The following is a 14703-nucleotide window of genomic DNA, read 5'->3' on the forward strand; positions in this document are numbered from 1 at the left end:
CCAGTGTAGGTCAAAACAGGCAGAGCAATGTAAAAACCCTATCCTTGATTATTTAATTCCACATGGATCAGGGAGACTTGGAGGAAGTCAGGGAGGGAAAGAAGGGTTTTGCATTTTTTGCTTTCCACCAAGGTAGCTGCTCTTTTTTTTTTTGTTCATGTCAACCGTTAATTTGTTTAAAATATAGCTTGGTAAAACCAAGTATGAGTGGATCAAACTGAAATCAATATTTGTGCTAATTACAGCCTTTTGAAAATTGGAAATAATGGCCTAAAAGGGTACAAACACACCAACTGTGAATCATAGGGAAAGCATGAGGGAAAAGGCAGTGTGGGCATTGAAAAGAACAGTCCAGATGAGCTCTGGAAATTTAACTGCTCGTGGAATAAATTTCAACACAAACGAGCAATGCACTCGCAGGCCCGCTGCAGATGGAAGCGACAGTCTTTTGTTTTATGTTTTGTTTTTTCTCCCCATGCCTGCTTGATGGGTGATTTGCGTCTGGTGCTCACGCTGCAAACTCTCCCCAGAGTGAGCACGAGCCGAGCCTGGAGGAGGCACTGCTGTGCTCCGTGCATGAATGAGGCATTCTCAGTGGGTATGGGTCATGCTAGTAGATGTACACAGTAAGATTATTTGACTCTTAATTCATGCCACTTGATATAATGTGATAAAACATTTGACATGAGAGATAAGTTCCATTTTAATCTGGTAAGATATTGGTGAAACAAAGAGTGAGAATTGTAAAGGAAGAAGAGGTTTCTGAGGGACAGGTAATGTGCAGAAACAGAGGTATCAAGTGAAGGAGGAAGTTGGTTGGGGAAAAAGAAGCTTTCCCTGCACAGTGAGGAAGCAAAAGAGTGAGTAAAGAAAGCACAAAAGGCTGTTAGAGTTCCAGACCAGGAGATTGAGACATGGCACGGCTGAGAGATGGAAGGAAGGAAAGTAGGGAAAGAAGCTGCTTCAAACAAAAATTGAGATACAGACAAATACCCTAGAGACACTGAAACACTAATGCTGCAGGATGGTCATCAACAGAAAACCTTTGCTATAGAACAGCTACAAGGACAGAAAGCCCGTAACAAAACAAGAGCAACAGAAATAGAGATACTTTTAACATGCATCCAAGCCTAAAAAACCCAGGCATCACAGGTCACTGTTCTCTCACAGTCCAATAAACTGATCTTGTCCAACCGAAAATTAGCTGCGAACCTCTGGGTCAGTTCCTACCAGCCATCTTGAACAGGAAGACCATGTCTCAAATTTACCTTTAGTGTCAGGCACCACAACATGGTCCTCCTTTATACCAAAGTCCATTCATAATCAGTTCTGTTTTGATAGCTTTTAAAATTAAAGTTTAGTATGTTTAATTTGCTGTCAGATTTGCAGTGCTTGTCAATGAAACAATGCAAAATGTGCAGAAGAGATGACCCTTAGCAAACACATCTGCCAAAAACGTGGCTCAAATTTTAACAGTAAGAACAATGACTGAGATGTTCTGATAGAGAGAAATTTACACAAGCTTAAACATATTAAAGAGCTCTCTTAGAAGATACTGTTTTTTTAAAATCCACACACAGACTAAGACACAGTGGACTAGAGTAGAGATTTAAAGCAGGCAGAGAGCAGATACAAGCCTCAGTCAGAAAGAAAGGAAAGATTTCTTTTTTAAAGGTATAACCAATAAATTTTCTCAAAATGTGACTTATCCTCCTGTCTTATTTTGTCACATTTTGGGTCTCTCCTGCTTGGTGTCCAAATAGGAGAGGGCATTTACTTACATCAAATAACCTTTCTATATACATCTCCTCATTGACCTTATCACGCAGGACATCCTGAGAGTGGCGGACAAATGTCACATAGGCATCAGCAACATCCATTCCTGGCTTCTGCATGGAGGAGAGAAGAAAAGAGAGAGAGAAAAACATGAATAGTGATGCAGGGGGCAACTCGTCTGTGCCCAGTCTCATCACTGCTTTTTCTTCTCTTCCATCTCTTGCTGTCCTTCTGCAATTCACCCTTTCCTTACCTGATGGACACTTACCTGATGTCACATTTCAACAGCTCTCTGCAGAATTTAACTGATTTTTAAAGAGTAACCTACAAGTATGCAATATTTTGGACATAACAGCATTGCTTTAAAGCAAATGGGAACTGAAGCAGCTGGATGGGAAAATACTTTAAAAAAAAATCTTGTTTGAGTTCACATTGCTTGATATATTGGATTCAAACTTACCTCAAAGGTAACCCATTAAAATATGGTAACACGAGTCATTACAAGAGCTGCCACAAAACTTAAATTTGTGTGGCACATTGTAAGTTTGTTAATAACTAGTGTCATTAGTTTCCATTACTGTGATTTACCTCAGATCACAGAGTATCATTTCTCTGCAAGATAGGATTGTCAGCCACTGTAAATTGAAGTTAGTTAACACATCCATGTAATTTCCAGGGTGAAAATGAGGACAGTTTGGAAAGCAGTAGGAAGGGAGTTTTTTAATACAAAGCAAACAATTATCAAGCAAAGGGCCAGTGCTTGGCCCTTGGAAAGGCAGTGACATTTCTTAACACCTACTGCAACAATGACAAGGTATTAATTTGAAAAACAATGAGGACAACACAAACGTGGCAGTAGTCAAGTGTTACACTTCCAAGCAATTTTCAGTCTGCTGATCATGCCCATTCCAAGGCAGGATTAGATGGATTGGTTTGTACCCAGACAATTGCAACAGAATTGCAGAATTAGATTTAACTAACATTTGCGGAATTAGATTTAAGTGGTGGGTTTCTGTTCAACACCAGGATTTCCCCTCTGTCCTCTAGTCAAACAGGTTTTTCTTTCTCCTTCCCCTGGAAAGGCAGTGGCTCACGGACCATGGGGTGGCCTCTGCACCGGTCTGGGAGCTGTGTGGATCTGGTGGTTGAGTTCATTAAAAATGTTGAAGCTGTCAAGGAAGCCACTGTAATATGGCTTTGTTTCCAGGGCCAGGTGGGGAAACAACTGAAAGCTAACCCAGGTGAATGTTTTCTGTTCTGATTTACACAAAGAACTAGAGCATCTGTCTGGCTTCGAGGAGGGGAGCAGACCCTGCTGCAGACCTCACAAGGGTGTCCCAGGTACAAAGCTTTTGGAAAAGCTTGGAAAGGTTACATAGCATTTTACTGAGACTATTTCCCTGGAGATGCTTTGCTTTCCAGGAACACAGAGGCCTCAGAGAAGGACATGCTTTGCCCTAGAAGTTACTTAAAATAACTGTTCTGTGCTCAAATTTCTGATGACTAAATATTTAAGATGCACTGAAACAACTAGGAATTTCAACTGAAGGATCTCCACATTTTCAGGGCAAGAAATAAATTCTGAGTTTTGCTCTCAAAATCTTGTTTTTATTACTCCAAGAGAACAGGATGCCAAGATCTGCATTGGGGTATTTTAAACCAAGCAACACTTCTTACTGTTCAAGAGTTTGTCTTTTCCATGCTAGGCTCAAGATACAATAATTTTGTAGAGAATGTTTAAGTTGGGCTAAAGGGATGGAAACACCAAATGCAGAGGATGTGGTCCAAGATGTCTGATAAATTTATCACATTGTCATATGAAAGCATGCAGAGCAATCCACCTGCATTAAATATACACACATTATACATACACATCATCAAACTCAACTGAGTTGCTCTTCATTTCCACTGCCCAGTCTAACTGGGTGCAGGAACTGGTGTGGTATATTAAGATCTATTTTTTTGCATTTGCAGTTGCTCAGGATCTTTCTGCCTGTAAATGTTACAGTAACCCCTTATTCCAGCCAACATTCATATATTACACTTCAACTTAATTTAAATGTAAATTTCTGGCAAGTTAAGTGCTCTGTCTAAGAACGTTAAGGGCTCTTTTCCTTATGAATCAAGGTCTAATTAGAGGAGACGATGTACAGTTTTCCTACACCAATTACAGAAAAATGGAAAAAAATTATTTTCATTAACAATTTCCCAAACACATGTTGCTAGCTCATCACCATTTCCCCAAAGTAATAAAAAAGTCATTTTCCAAAAAAGTAAAATAAACCGACAATTAGAAGAACAAAAATAAAATAGATTAGCTAATGTGTTAGATGTGTGTTGGCTCAGTTGTAACATGTCTGGACTTTTTGTTTGGAAATTATACTGTATTTGTACAAGTCCAAATGAAGAATTAACAGAATGCACTGCTCTCATTTTTTTTTTCAAATGTGATTCAAGCCAATTGCATAAATATGGTACCTTTTTGACACCATCTGCAAATTGTTGCCTAAACAGCCTCATAGGTCTCTATAAGAGGGTAACTGCTCATTATTAACATAATGGAGATATCGTTTCCAGTTCAAATGTTAGAAGTATGAAGGCCCATGGTTCAGTCTTGGCTGTTAATGCATAATGTGGGTTGCTACACATGCCATAAACCAAAGCACAATGCAAATTACTGTGACAGAAGTTGTTTAAATTGTGCTTACAGGTACATCCACGTATTTGGAAGCAGCCTTCACCTGTAAAAGGAACAAAAGGAGAGTTAACACCATCAGTACCTTTTCAGGTCTTTGTTTTTTTCTTTAAACTCTGTAAGACCATCTCCAGCAAAACTTGGGACAACATAATGCTGAGTAGGTTGAAAAGGGTGATGAAACTCACTTTCCTGTCTAAAAGGGTGGTATTTTTGTTGTTGTTTTTTTTTGGAGAGGTAAATTGACTGCTGCTAAAGCTCTAATAGCAACAGATGATAGTGTGGGAGTTGTGCATCTACTTCAGCGAGCGGGGGAAGATGGGGTTCGTAAGAAGACATAGTTATTTTCTTTGGAGGCCTCCCTCTCCACCTGATGCCACGTGTCTCCCAAGCCACGTCTCTCCTGTTGGGAGCTGTATCCCAGGAGCAATGGCAGCTCCTCCGGGAGCAGGGGCATGATGGCATGGTGAGTCTGGCAGGGGCCTGCACCAAGCTAGACACAAGAAAGCACCTGAAGGACCCTAATTTTGCTCCCTTCCCATTGTCCTGCCCATGGTGTTCTTCCCCAGTTGTGAATGCTGCAGCCTGGGACATTATCAAGACCAGGCTGGATGGGGCTTTGAGTAACCTGGATAGTGGAAGGTGTCCTTGCCTGTGGCAGGAGGGTTGGAATGTGATGATTTTTAAGGTCCCTTCCAACCCAAACCATTCTGTGATACTCTGTTAGGCTGAGGGTTTTTTGAGAAGTTTTGCACATGAATGCCTGTGGCTGGGCTGGTTGGAAAGTTGTGTTCACATTTCACACCCCAGCCCTGTTGCCCTTATATGCAGCCTCTCGGGCACTCACTTGTGTCTCCCTCACATCAGTCAATTCAAAACAAAGGTTATTATTTTCCCCCTTTCTGCTGGCCCTGATGCTGGCAAGAGCTTGCAGACCATGTTGGGGCAGTGTGCTCATGCCATGCCATGCAGAAGTGCCCTGAAGCTTTTCTGCTTCCCAGACTGAACAGCTAAATCATTTTTCCCTGATTTTCCTCCCTTTTTAGAAGATGCTATTGGAGGGAGGGTATCAGAGATGGACACTGCACTCCGTGGTGTCCTCACAAGCTGGTGGGATCTGCAAGACCCCAAATTGACTTTGTCTGTGGTTTCCCATGCAGCAGGGTGCACATTGCCTGGCGTGGGAGGTGGGTTGGCCCCTGACGTCAGGGCCAACTCTTCCAACTGAGCAGTGCCCAGCTGGCCACAGAGACCTTTTTCCCACTGTAGCATAAGGCACAGTGTCTAGAAAGAGTATGGCTGGGATTTTCCACAACGCTTCTGCTTTTAATTAGGGTAAGCGTTGCCGGCCATCTTTGTTTGGGTGTAAAAGCTCACCTGCTTTTAAATATTTCTAAAGCTACCATTAAAACAGCCTAAATATAACACGAACACAGTTGCATCTTGGGATGAATAAATTATGTGTCCCGAATGAGAGAATGAATGTATGTGTGAGACAGAATGTGAGAGTGGGTGGAAGCACTCATATGGTGTGTGGGGGGGGCGCATAATTAAGCACAATGAGGCGATACAAAAGACCAGACTGGTGGTAATTGCCGAGGTGAACACGGCGCGAGTATTGGCAGCGCCCGGGCTGCCGAGCCGGGGGGCAAGAACAGAGGGAAGGGCAGGAGGAGGGCATCGAGCGCCTGCTGCTGCGACGTGACCCCAGGTCTGGCTGCTGGAGGGGCTGCAGGGGAACGGAGCACGTCCCAGCACATGAGTTTATGAAGTAGGCAGCAAAATCAGCACCAGAGCAAACACTTGTCTTGTCTCCAGGTATTCCTGTTTCCAGTCAGCTGTCTGGATACCTTGCCCTGTCTCTGCATTTATCCTCACAATTTTCTTGCGAAGTGGTGAAGTGCTATCCCTTGCTCCTGCGGAATGGGAGCAGAGGAGCCTCAGCCTCCATGCATGAAGGCAGCTGGAGCCCATCCAGTAGATGCAGCTCCAGGAAAGCAGGCAGTCATGGCACACCCACTCAGGCAGGGTGCCCACGCAAGCACCAAACCATCACTTTTTCTGAGCAGCAAAGCCCAACAACCAGGAGGAAAGCCTGGAAAATGATGCAGCTTAACAGCCTGCAAAACTCAAGCTGGGGTCCTTGCTCAGGGCTAGACCAGTACCTTCAAATATCACACAGAGCATGATGCCAGGCAGAGGCAAACTTGCCAGCTGAGTGTGGATTTAGCACTCTTGGGTCCAACTTAGTGCCACTTTCAAACTACCTTCTCCAAAGTCAAGAGGCAACAAGAATAACTCAGCTTCCTGTGATCTCCTCCCTCCACCCACAAAAAAACTGAGCTGCTTCTCCTGCCCACTCTCCTTTAATCAGAATAATTACTTGTTTTTCTTTAAACTCAGATTTGGCTACATTTAGTGAAATTTCCAAACTGCCGGATGTTGTGTGATTTTTGCTAGGCTGCCGTTTTTCACAAAGTATGTGACTTTGCCATGAAACGTCTCAGTTTACCATACAAATTTTGCGCAGAACAAAAATAAGACCATTTACTTCTGTCTCCCTTGGGTAACATGGAATCTTTGGTTATAATTACCACAGGTGTAATGCTCTGCCTACAGAGGCAACCCAGAACACAGAGAATTTGGTCAGTGGATCTGTACATGCAGACACCCAGCCAGGGCCTGGGCTGCTGCCACCAAGATGCACTGAAATGTAGCAACAAACAGAAAAAAAAAAAGTCTGGCCAAATTTAGAAGGGTGTTTTCCTCTCAAAGTTCTCTGCAAGGAGAAGTGGCTAGTGAGAATTTATTAGGACAACAGATGCATTATATTTATCTTGAATTTCGAGGCAAGAATTGGAAATGAGGATATCCTACTAGGTGATAAAACTGTCTGTCACAAGACCCCCGAGTACATGTCACTTGCAGAGCGCCTGGAAAACATGCGATGAAAGAAGTTGGTGGAAGGGGGTGGGAGACTAATGCTTTCTGGAGCTCAGTGGCTTGGACCATCACACTTCGTTGTATTTGTTCAGACAGGGAAAACGTGGGAGGTGGTGCAAGCATGCTGTAACAAGAGAGAGATTCTGTATTTCTCACTGCAAAGACTAAACACAACGAGTCACATTACTACTGCAGGGAGAGGAGACTTGCTAAGCCCCGTGCCAAAGGGGTCAGGGCTGCTCCTCCACCTCCTCTCCCAGTGGCTCCCAGCGGCTCCCAGCAAACATGGGGACCAAAGCGAGAGACAGACGTCCCTTCATCAGGAAGGAGCAATCCTGCTCCTCTGCTGTGTGCCCAGCCCACTTGCTGTGAGTGAGGGACCAACACTTTCCTGGAGACATGCACACACCATGCACAGCAGCTCTTTGGATACACATCCTTTCCTGACTGGAAACTCAGGAAATTGAGGCTTTGGGACCATGTTCGAAGGCTGTGGGGCTGTTGGAGTGGGAGAGACTGTTTTGCTGCTGCTGGGGCAGTTAACTATCAGTAAAACGTCCAAGGAGCAGCAGAGAGGATGCCTGAACCCCATGCACCCACGTGCTGGTTCTGAGAGGTGCCCAGAGCCCAGGTGCAGCCAGGGCTTTGCTCAGCAACCAAAGGGAGCAGCACTCAGCAGTGTAAACAGTAGGATGTGGTGGGAGCAGCGCAGCATCAACCGAAGAACAGCTTGGATTCACAGAGAAGGAAGGGCTGCACATTACACTGTCTACACGGGCTGATGCTGGTACTTCCGATGCCTGAAAAGCTGCCGCCTCCACATCCTCTGCTGCTGGCACACAAGCATTTCCTTACCCTCCATAGCACTGGAATGAGGGAAGGTATCCAGGTATCCAACCCAAGCCATACCCTGCATCCCCTCAAGCAGGGATGAGCACAGCCCTGGGGCTGTAACCACACAGGGTTTATCCTGGGAGAAGAAGCGCACTGCAGGGCAGTGAAAGGAATACCCTCCCTTTCTCTCTTCTCTGAAGAACAAAGTGCCTCCAGCACACCTGAAAAGGCAGAATGCTTTGTGGTTCAGATAAGCTGCCAGACTGTGCACACAAAGCTGCCAAGAGCAGTTTATTGCCTCTGCTGTTAAGCCTTCCTAAATCCATCTCCATTTCCAAATGGATCCTACAAACTGCCTCAAACTCAGCAAAAGGGCCCAAGAGTAGCAAACAGCAGACATCTGCAAGTAACTAAGACAACTCCAAAATGAGATTTTGGAAAGCCTTCCCAGTTTGCAGAGAAGTGCCTTCTGCCTCTTGCCCAGTCTCTGTGAACAAGTGAGTGCAGGAGAGGCTGCACGTGAAGGCAACAGGGCTGGGGTGTGAAACATGAACACAACTTTCCAAACTGCCCAGCCACAGGCATTCATGTGCACAGCTGTCTGTGAGCTGAGAGGAGTGAAGTCCTGCTTGCATAGAGACATTCTTGTAAACTTTCTGGCACATGCATTTTCAGAAGACCTTTGGAAATCAGCTGCCATGTGTTCATCCTAAGAAGCTGTCACAACACTTTTCTGGAATACAGCTCAAATTGTATCATTGCTGGATATTGAGGCCAGTTTTGCACAGATATTGGCCTGGTCCTATACCTTGCTAGGAAATACCTGGTGAGCTGTGGATTGGTTCCTCAGTGCTAGGGAGAAATATGGCATGAGAGGCACCTTGTGCTTCGTGACCTCATGGCATTTGCCCTACCTTGTTCTCTTTTAGAAACACATAGGCATGCCCTAGGTCTCCCTTATTTTGCTGTTTACTATGTAAGATGGTCACTGTTATGGCCAGAAGACTGAGAGGAACACACCTGTCATGTGAAGTGACAATGAAGCAAATTGCATGTACAGTGCAATGGTTTTTTTCATCTTCATATGTATCCTCTACAGAATAAACTTCACCAAGCTGAACAATGGATGGAGATGGCTTTACTCTGTGCATCTGGGGTGTTTATGTGCTGTATATCTTCATACAGGTCATTTGTCTATTCATGTGGGGGTTAAAGTGATCAAACATCACAGAATGGAATAAATATTAGGTAGCTGATCTAGTCCTGGGAGGGCAGGAGGTTACAACTCAGGAAAAAAAAAAAAGAAAAAGAAAAAGAAAGGAAACGATGGTCTGTACTTACAGTAAATGACAGGAATGAAGAAAACAAAGTTCCTTCATCGTATCTAGACAGTTTGGCCAAAACTCCTTCCAAAATGGTGACAAACTATGAAGACAAAAAATACTGCAATTATTTTTAATAGTTGGAAAAAGGTGTAAAAATCTGCATCACCCTCAAAGAAGCCAGTGGACCTCTCAGCATTGCCAAAGGAATGGACCACCTGTCCCTGAGCACAGTGGGCAGGGAGTGGGGAGAATGCAGTGCTTCCTTTTGGCTGCCGTGGTGCACCTCTTGCTGACTGGGAATCACCCCTCAGTGTCCTGGGTGGTGCAGGGGACAGAAGGTGGGTGCAGTGTGTGGGGAATCCAGCAGAGCCTCTCTGGATGGGGAAGGCTCTGGTTCCTGCTCCCAGTATGCAATGGCAAGCACGCAGCTAGCTGGGTATTCTTGCAGAAGAATTGAACTGGCATATGTTGGCGGATCATGTTTAAAGGTCTCCACTGTATAATAGGGATGACTTGTTCTCAGAAAGTTTGAAACTAGAGGAAAACACACCCCACCATCTTTTTCCTTACATTCCAATTCCCCTCCGTGTTAGCACAACACACCAGACCTACACAACCACCCAAGGGGAATGCTGGCAGCTGAGCTACAGGAGCTGACTCTGATAAAAAACAATTTCCAAACAATTAAACCTGACATTTTCAAATGTATTTCCCACTACTGTCACCTCTAAATTAATTTCTTGGAAGAGCATATGGTGATCTTGCACAAGATGAGCTATTTTGTCCACACAACCTCATGTGTAGGAGTGGTGACCACCTCTGCATGCCACCCCAATGGCTCTGCAGCAGCATTTAGCAGTGCCACCCCCTGACTGCAGCTAACCCCAGTGCCGTGAGGTGATGCTGACCATCCCCTTTAACATAACACCCCTTCCTTAAAGCCACTTCTGGCCCAGTATGGCAATCCTGCTAGCAGAGTATTACATCTCACGCAGTTTCTAATCAACAAAGAGTCACCATGAAAGGACTGGGAGATGTATGATCTTGCCTGTGAGAAACAAGAAGCCAATTCAACATCCTAATGTGTCACATTTTAATGGAAACGCACATATTAAAGATGCAATGTTAACAGTGAATCACTTCACCTGAAGCCGAGGGTTACCTTTGCCACTAGGAGTGTTATCATTTCTTTGACGGTTTCCTCAATTAGTTCATCTATTTTTGAATGGTACTGGTGCTAAAGAAAAATAAAAGGAGAGGGGGAGGAAAGTATTAGCATTGATCACAGCCAACAGCTCTACACTTGTCAGTCTCTTCCCTTGGTAAGCCACAATATATAGTATTAAACCAAAGAATTATGCAGCTTATTACCCTCGGCCCCACTGCAGTAGCCAGTGACTACTTACACTTGTAGCAGAGACCCTGAATTCAGGAAAATCCTGCATCAGTTTTGAAGCAGGGCAAACCCTGCCCTCTTCTGTGTGCCCGCAGCTCTGGAAGCCATGTGTGGATGTCAGAGGGGAGGCTCTACCATCCCTGTGAGAACCAGCACCTAGTGCTCCTAGAGACTCCGAAGTCCCTTTGCTCCACTTCCATGGGCACTATCCTGCCCATCTTGCACACGGATTGCAGCGGACAATGGGATACACCTGCTGCTGGAGGGGAATAGTCAGCCCTTTCCCAGGGCACCACAAACCACCCAGCCCTCAGCATGGGAATGGGGAGGATGCGCTGTTTCAGGGGAGCTTGCAGTGGGCTCAACCACGGGGAATGGTGCTGCACCCTTCCCACCTACTGCAGCAAAGCAGCTGAACCTGTGTTACCCTAGGTTCAGCAGGCACATGGCTCAAGTTAAGCACTCGTTCAAACACTTTGCTGTTTTATACTGTGAGATAGATTTAAAAACCACCCAACAAACCATGACAAGCCTTTTTGTCCCATGCAAAAGCCAGCAGGCAGTGCAGCCCTGAGCCCTGGACAACGGCAGATCCCATGGCAGTAGCTCAGCACTGGCTGACCAAGGCCTGTGCCTGGAGCACCAGCGTTTCTGAGTCTTCAACCCAATTTCTGCACACGCCAAACCTTGCTCAGCTTGGGAGCTCTGACGCAATCAGCTGCAATATGGCTAGAATAGGTACTAAAATACAGTCTTCTACTAATTTAGAAAAGACCTGTTTCCAATACAAGATTTAATTAGTGAAAACATACAGTATATTCTTATTTTCAATGGACTGCGAAAATCCTGATTATGACTGCTTTCCAACACAAAACATTTGATTTTTCAGTCAAACATTTCAAGCATTGGTGCTAGTCACTATATTCATTACCACTTGGCATTAATATTGTTTTAAAATGTTAACATCAAATCACATTGAAAGAGACAAATCTGCTTTAAATACTAATCAGACTTTGGGAAGGAAGACTGTGAGGGCTTTACAAATGCTAGCTGCTGGTCTCAGTGTCTGATCAGTACTCTGAACTGCTCTACAGTTTGTGGATTTTTTTCTACGGAAGTAACATTAATATAGGAATTTGGGAAAAAGAAAATAAAAGTAGGACAGACTTACCCACTCTTTTGCAAACTTTTCAGATGATTGGGGACAGAAATAAAGAGGAAAGTGCAAAAGACAGGAAAAAGAACATATGAAGATAAACAATAAATAAACCAAAATCTTTTAAAAAAAGAGACGTATGAGAACAGCAGCATCATGCACAGAAACAATAAGCAATGGAAAATGAAATGGGGTCAAAACCTCCGTTCACTGAAATACCAGAGATCGCTACCTGTAGGATTTGCAGGCAGTAAAACAGTGCAAAGGGACCGGATTGTAGCTGACACCTGACTCTCTTATGGTTTTATTTGGCTCTGAAGAGGAAGGGAACTGGCTGTCGACAGGCAGGGTTCAGCCTCGGGGCAGCCGCACAGCCTTCACTGGGGTGGCAGGGCCAGGGCAGGGGACATGGCACAGCACATCCCAGCCCAAGGCGTGGCTGGGGGCACTCAAAGCCTCACCTGGACACGAGGACAAACTGGCACCGCCATGCCACAGGCTGCGATCTGCTGGGCCCACGCGGGGGAAAAACATACACAAATAAGCGGGTGATACTTGCACTGGCAGCTTTCATTCCCATGTCCTGCTTTGCAGGTCAAGACATACACAAGTCCCTTATGGGATCATAGTTACGATTAATCTTTAATGCAGAGCTAGGCCTTATCAGCTCCCAGGATTGACCTGGCCTTTCCCAGCACAGCTGGAATGCAGCTGTGGGGTGTCAGGGACCTGTAACAGCTTGGTACAGGTAGAAGCTGCTGATGTGCTTGGCAGACACAGCCAGGACTTCCTAAGGGAAATGGAGAAGGGGTGTCTCTCCCATCATGTTTTCCTTCTGCAACCGCATTTTCTGTGTGTGTAAAACTTTGCAAACAAGCATTCAGCTAACTGCTTTCATCAAGTAAGTCATGAGTTTGAACTCAAACATGACTAGCTGTGTGCAAAGCAATCCACTGTGAAATGCACTGACTATTGCATGTTCAATTACAAGCTTGTTTCAAAAGCAAGTAAGAGCCCCAATGGAATAAAACCACAGCTCTGAGAGCAGGAGAGGAGCCTGTGCATGCACCAAGGTGGTGTAGCAGTACCCTGAGTGCTCATTCCCATCGCAGCCGCAATCCCCAGGGCAGAGCGAGCCCTGGTGCCCTGGCAGTTACCATGCAGGACAGGGCCTGCCCCAGGCAGCCACAGCCATGTGCACCCTGTGCCACCAGTGCCACAGCCCCAGGTCCACCTCAGGAAGGGGAGCCTCGGCCAGGACAGGGTCAGAGATGGTGGCGGTTTGGAAAGCGAGTGCCTGGTGCTGCTAGAGATGCCTGGCTCACAAAACCAGCAATTCCAACAGCTCCTTCCACATTCCTCATGAAAACACTCAAGGTTAAAGATCGCAGAGCTGGTTTGCTTTACGCAGCGTAGCCCCCACTCTCGATCAAGTTCATCACAGCTTTCTATTAGCTCAATTATTACAATCCATAATCAGTGCACTACAATGATTCAACTTGACTTTATGTGATGAGTATCTTGCCTTGTCATGTAACAGATTGTGTGTACGTTGTATTTCTCTAAGGACCATCTGACCTTAGATATTAAATAGAAACATACTAGACCAACTGAGAAACATTTAATACATACATTTATCCCCTTAGATGTATTAAAAATTCAGAGGAAAAATAAATATTTAAGATGGTAAAGTATGTTTACCAAATGTTTTAACAGCTGCCTTTAGAGACAAGGAAATGGAATGAAATGATGGGTGTTTGTTTCACAGGGTAATGCTCGCAAAATGCATTCAAATATCTGCTAAAGTGAGTGTGGCTGAAGGTAGTGTGAAAGGGAAGGCCTTTGGGGTGGGAGGGAATCCACACAGCAAAGTCAAGGAAGGTGTCGAGAGAGTCTCTGCCCACATACAGACTGAACTGTCAGAGAAATCAGTGGTTTGTTTCTAACAAAAATGTCTTCTCTGGTTAGGTCTAAGCCAAAGACCCTGCCTGAACACTGTGGTGAGCAGCGTGAGCCCTTTTTGCTGCCATTGAACTGTCTGCACAGGGACATGGGCTGGAGGAGCCATGTGCTGGCTGTGGCACTGATGGATGGTCCCATCAGAGAGTTTCTACCCCTCCCTGCCTGTTCATTCCTCCCCTTGCTGACGTGTGCAGCTGCTACACACCAGAGATGGGGTCACAGGGGGACTCAGTGAGGCACAGACCACAGACAACTCCCCATACTACTGAGAAAGACACAGGCTGGAAACCCAGGTTCCCATGCCTCTGCTGCCTATCTGACTGTCTCATCATTTCCAACGGGATTGGAAGAGGTGGGGTGGCATTTTGTCCTCCCCTCCTAGGTTGTAATGACAGATCTATATGTGAGCTTTTGCACCCCTCAGCCTGACCATCTTGGCACACAGGTTTGGACAGCTTCAAGAAGAGGAGATGGAGATAGCCAAAAACACGGAGAGGCACGAGTGAATGGAGGGGGAGGTAGTAACACTCATTAAAAGAAAGAAAAAGGGAGGGTGTATAAAATACAGCAGCCCTAAATGGTAAATTATGCACCAATAATTTACGTCGGCTTTACA

The 14703-nt window shown here is 45.2% G+C and overlaps 1 protein-coding gene across 1 annotated transcript in view; it reads right to left on the reverse strand.

The window, feature by feature from the left end:
• The window catches only part of CADPS (calcium dependent secretion activator), a 173211-nt gene that overhangs the window by 19905 nt on the left and 138603 nt on the right, over nucleotides 1-14703 (reverse strand). The window contains exons 29-33 of the mRNA XM_017747151.1: nucleotides 12141-12155; nucleotides 10736-10810; nucleotides 9590-9673; nucleotides 4485-4517; nucleotides 1782-1889 (exon numbers count right to left, since the gene is read on the reverse strand). Coding sequence (XP_017602640.1) covers nucleotides 1782-1889; nucleotides 4485-4517; nucleotides 9590-9673; nucleotides 10736-10810; nucleotides 12141-12155 — 315 coding nt within the window. The remainder of the gene's footprint in view (nucleotides 1-1781; nucleotides 1890-4484; nucleotides 4518-9589; nucleotides 9674-10735; nucleotides 10811-12140; nucleotides 12156-14703) is intronic.

The sequence above is a fragment of the Corvus brachyrhynchos genome, unplaced genomic scaffold (assembly GCF_000691975.1).
Source record: "Corvus brachyrhynchos isolate BGI_N302 unplaced genomic scaffold, ASM69197v1 scaffold91, whole genome shotgun sequence".
Lineage (NCBI taxonomy): Eukaryota > Metazoa > Chordata > Aves > Passeriformes > Corvidae > Corvus > Corvus brachyrhynchos.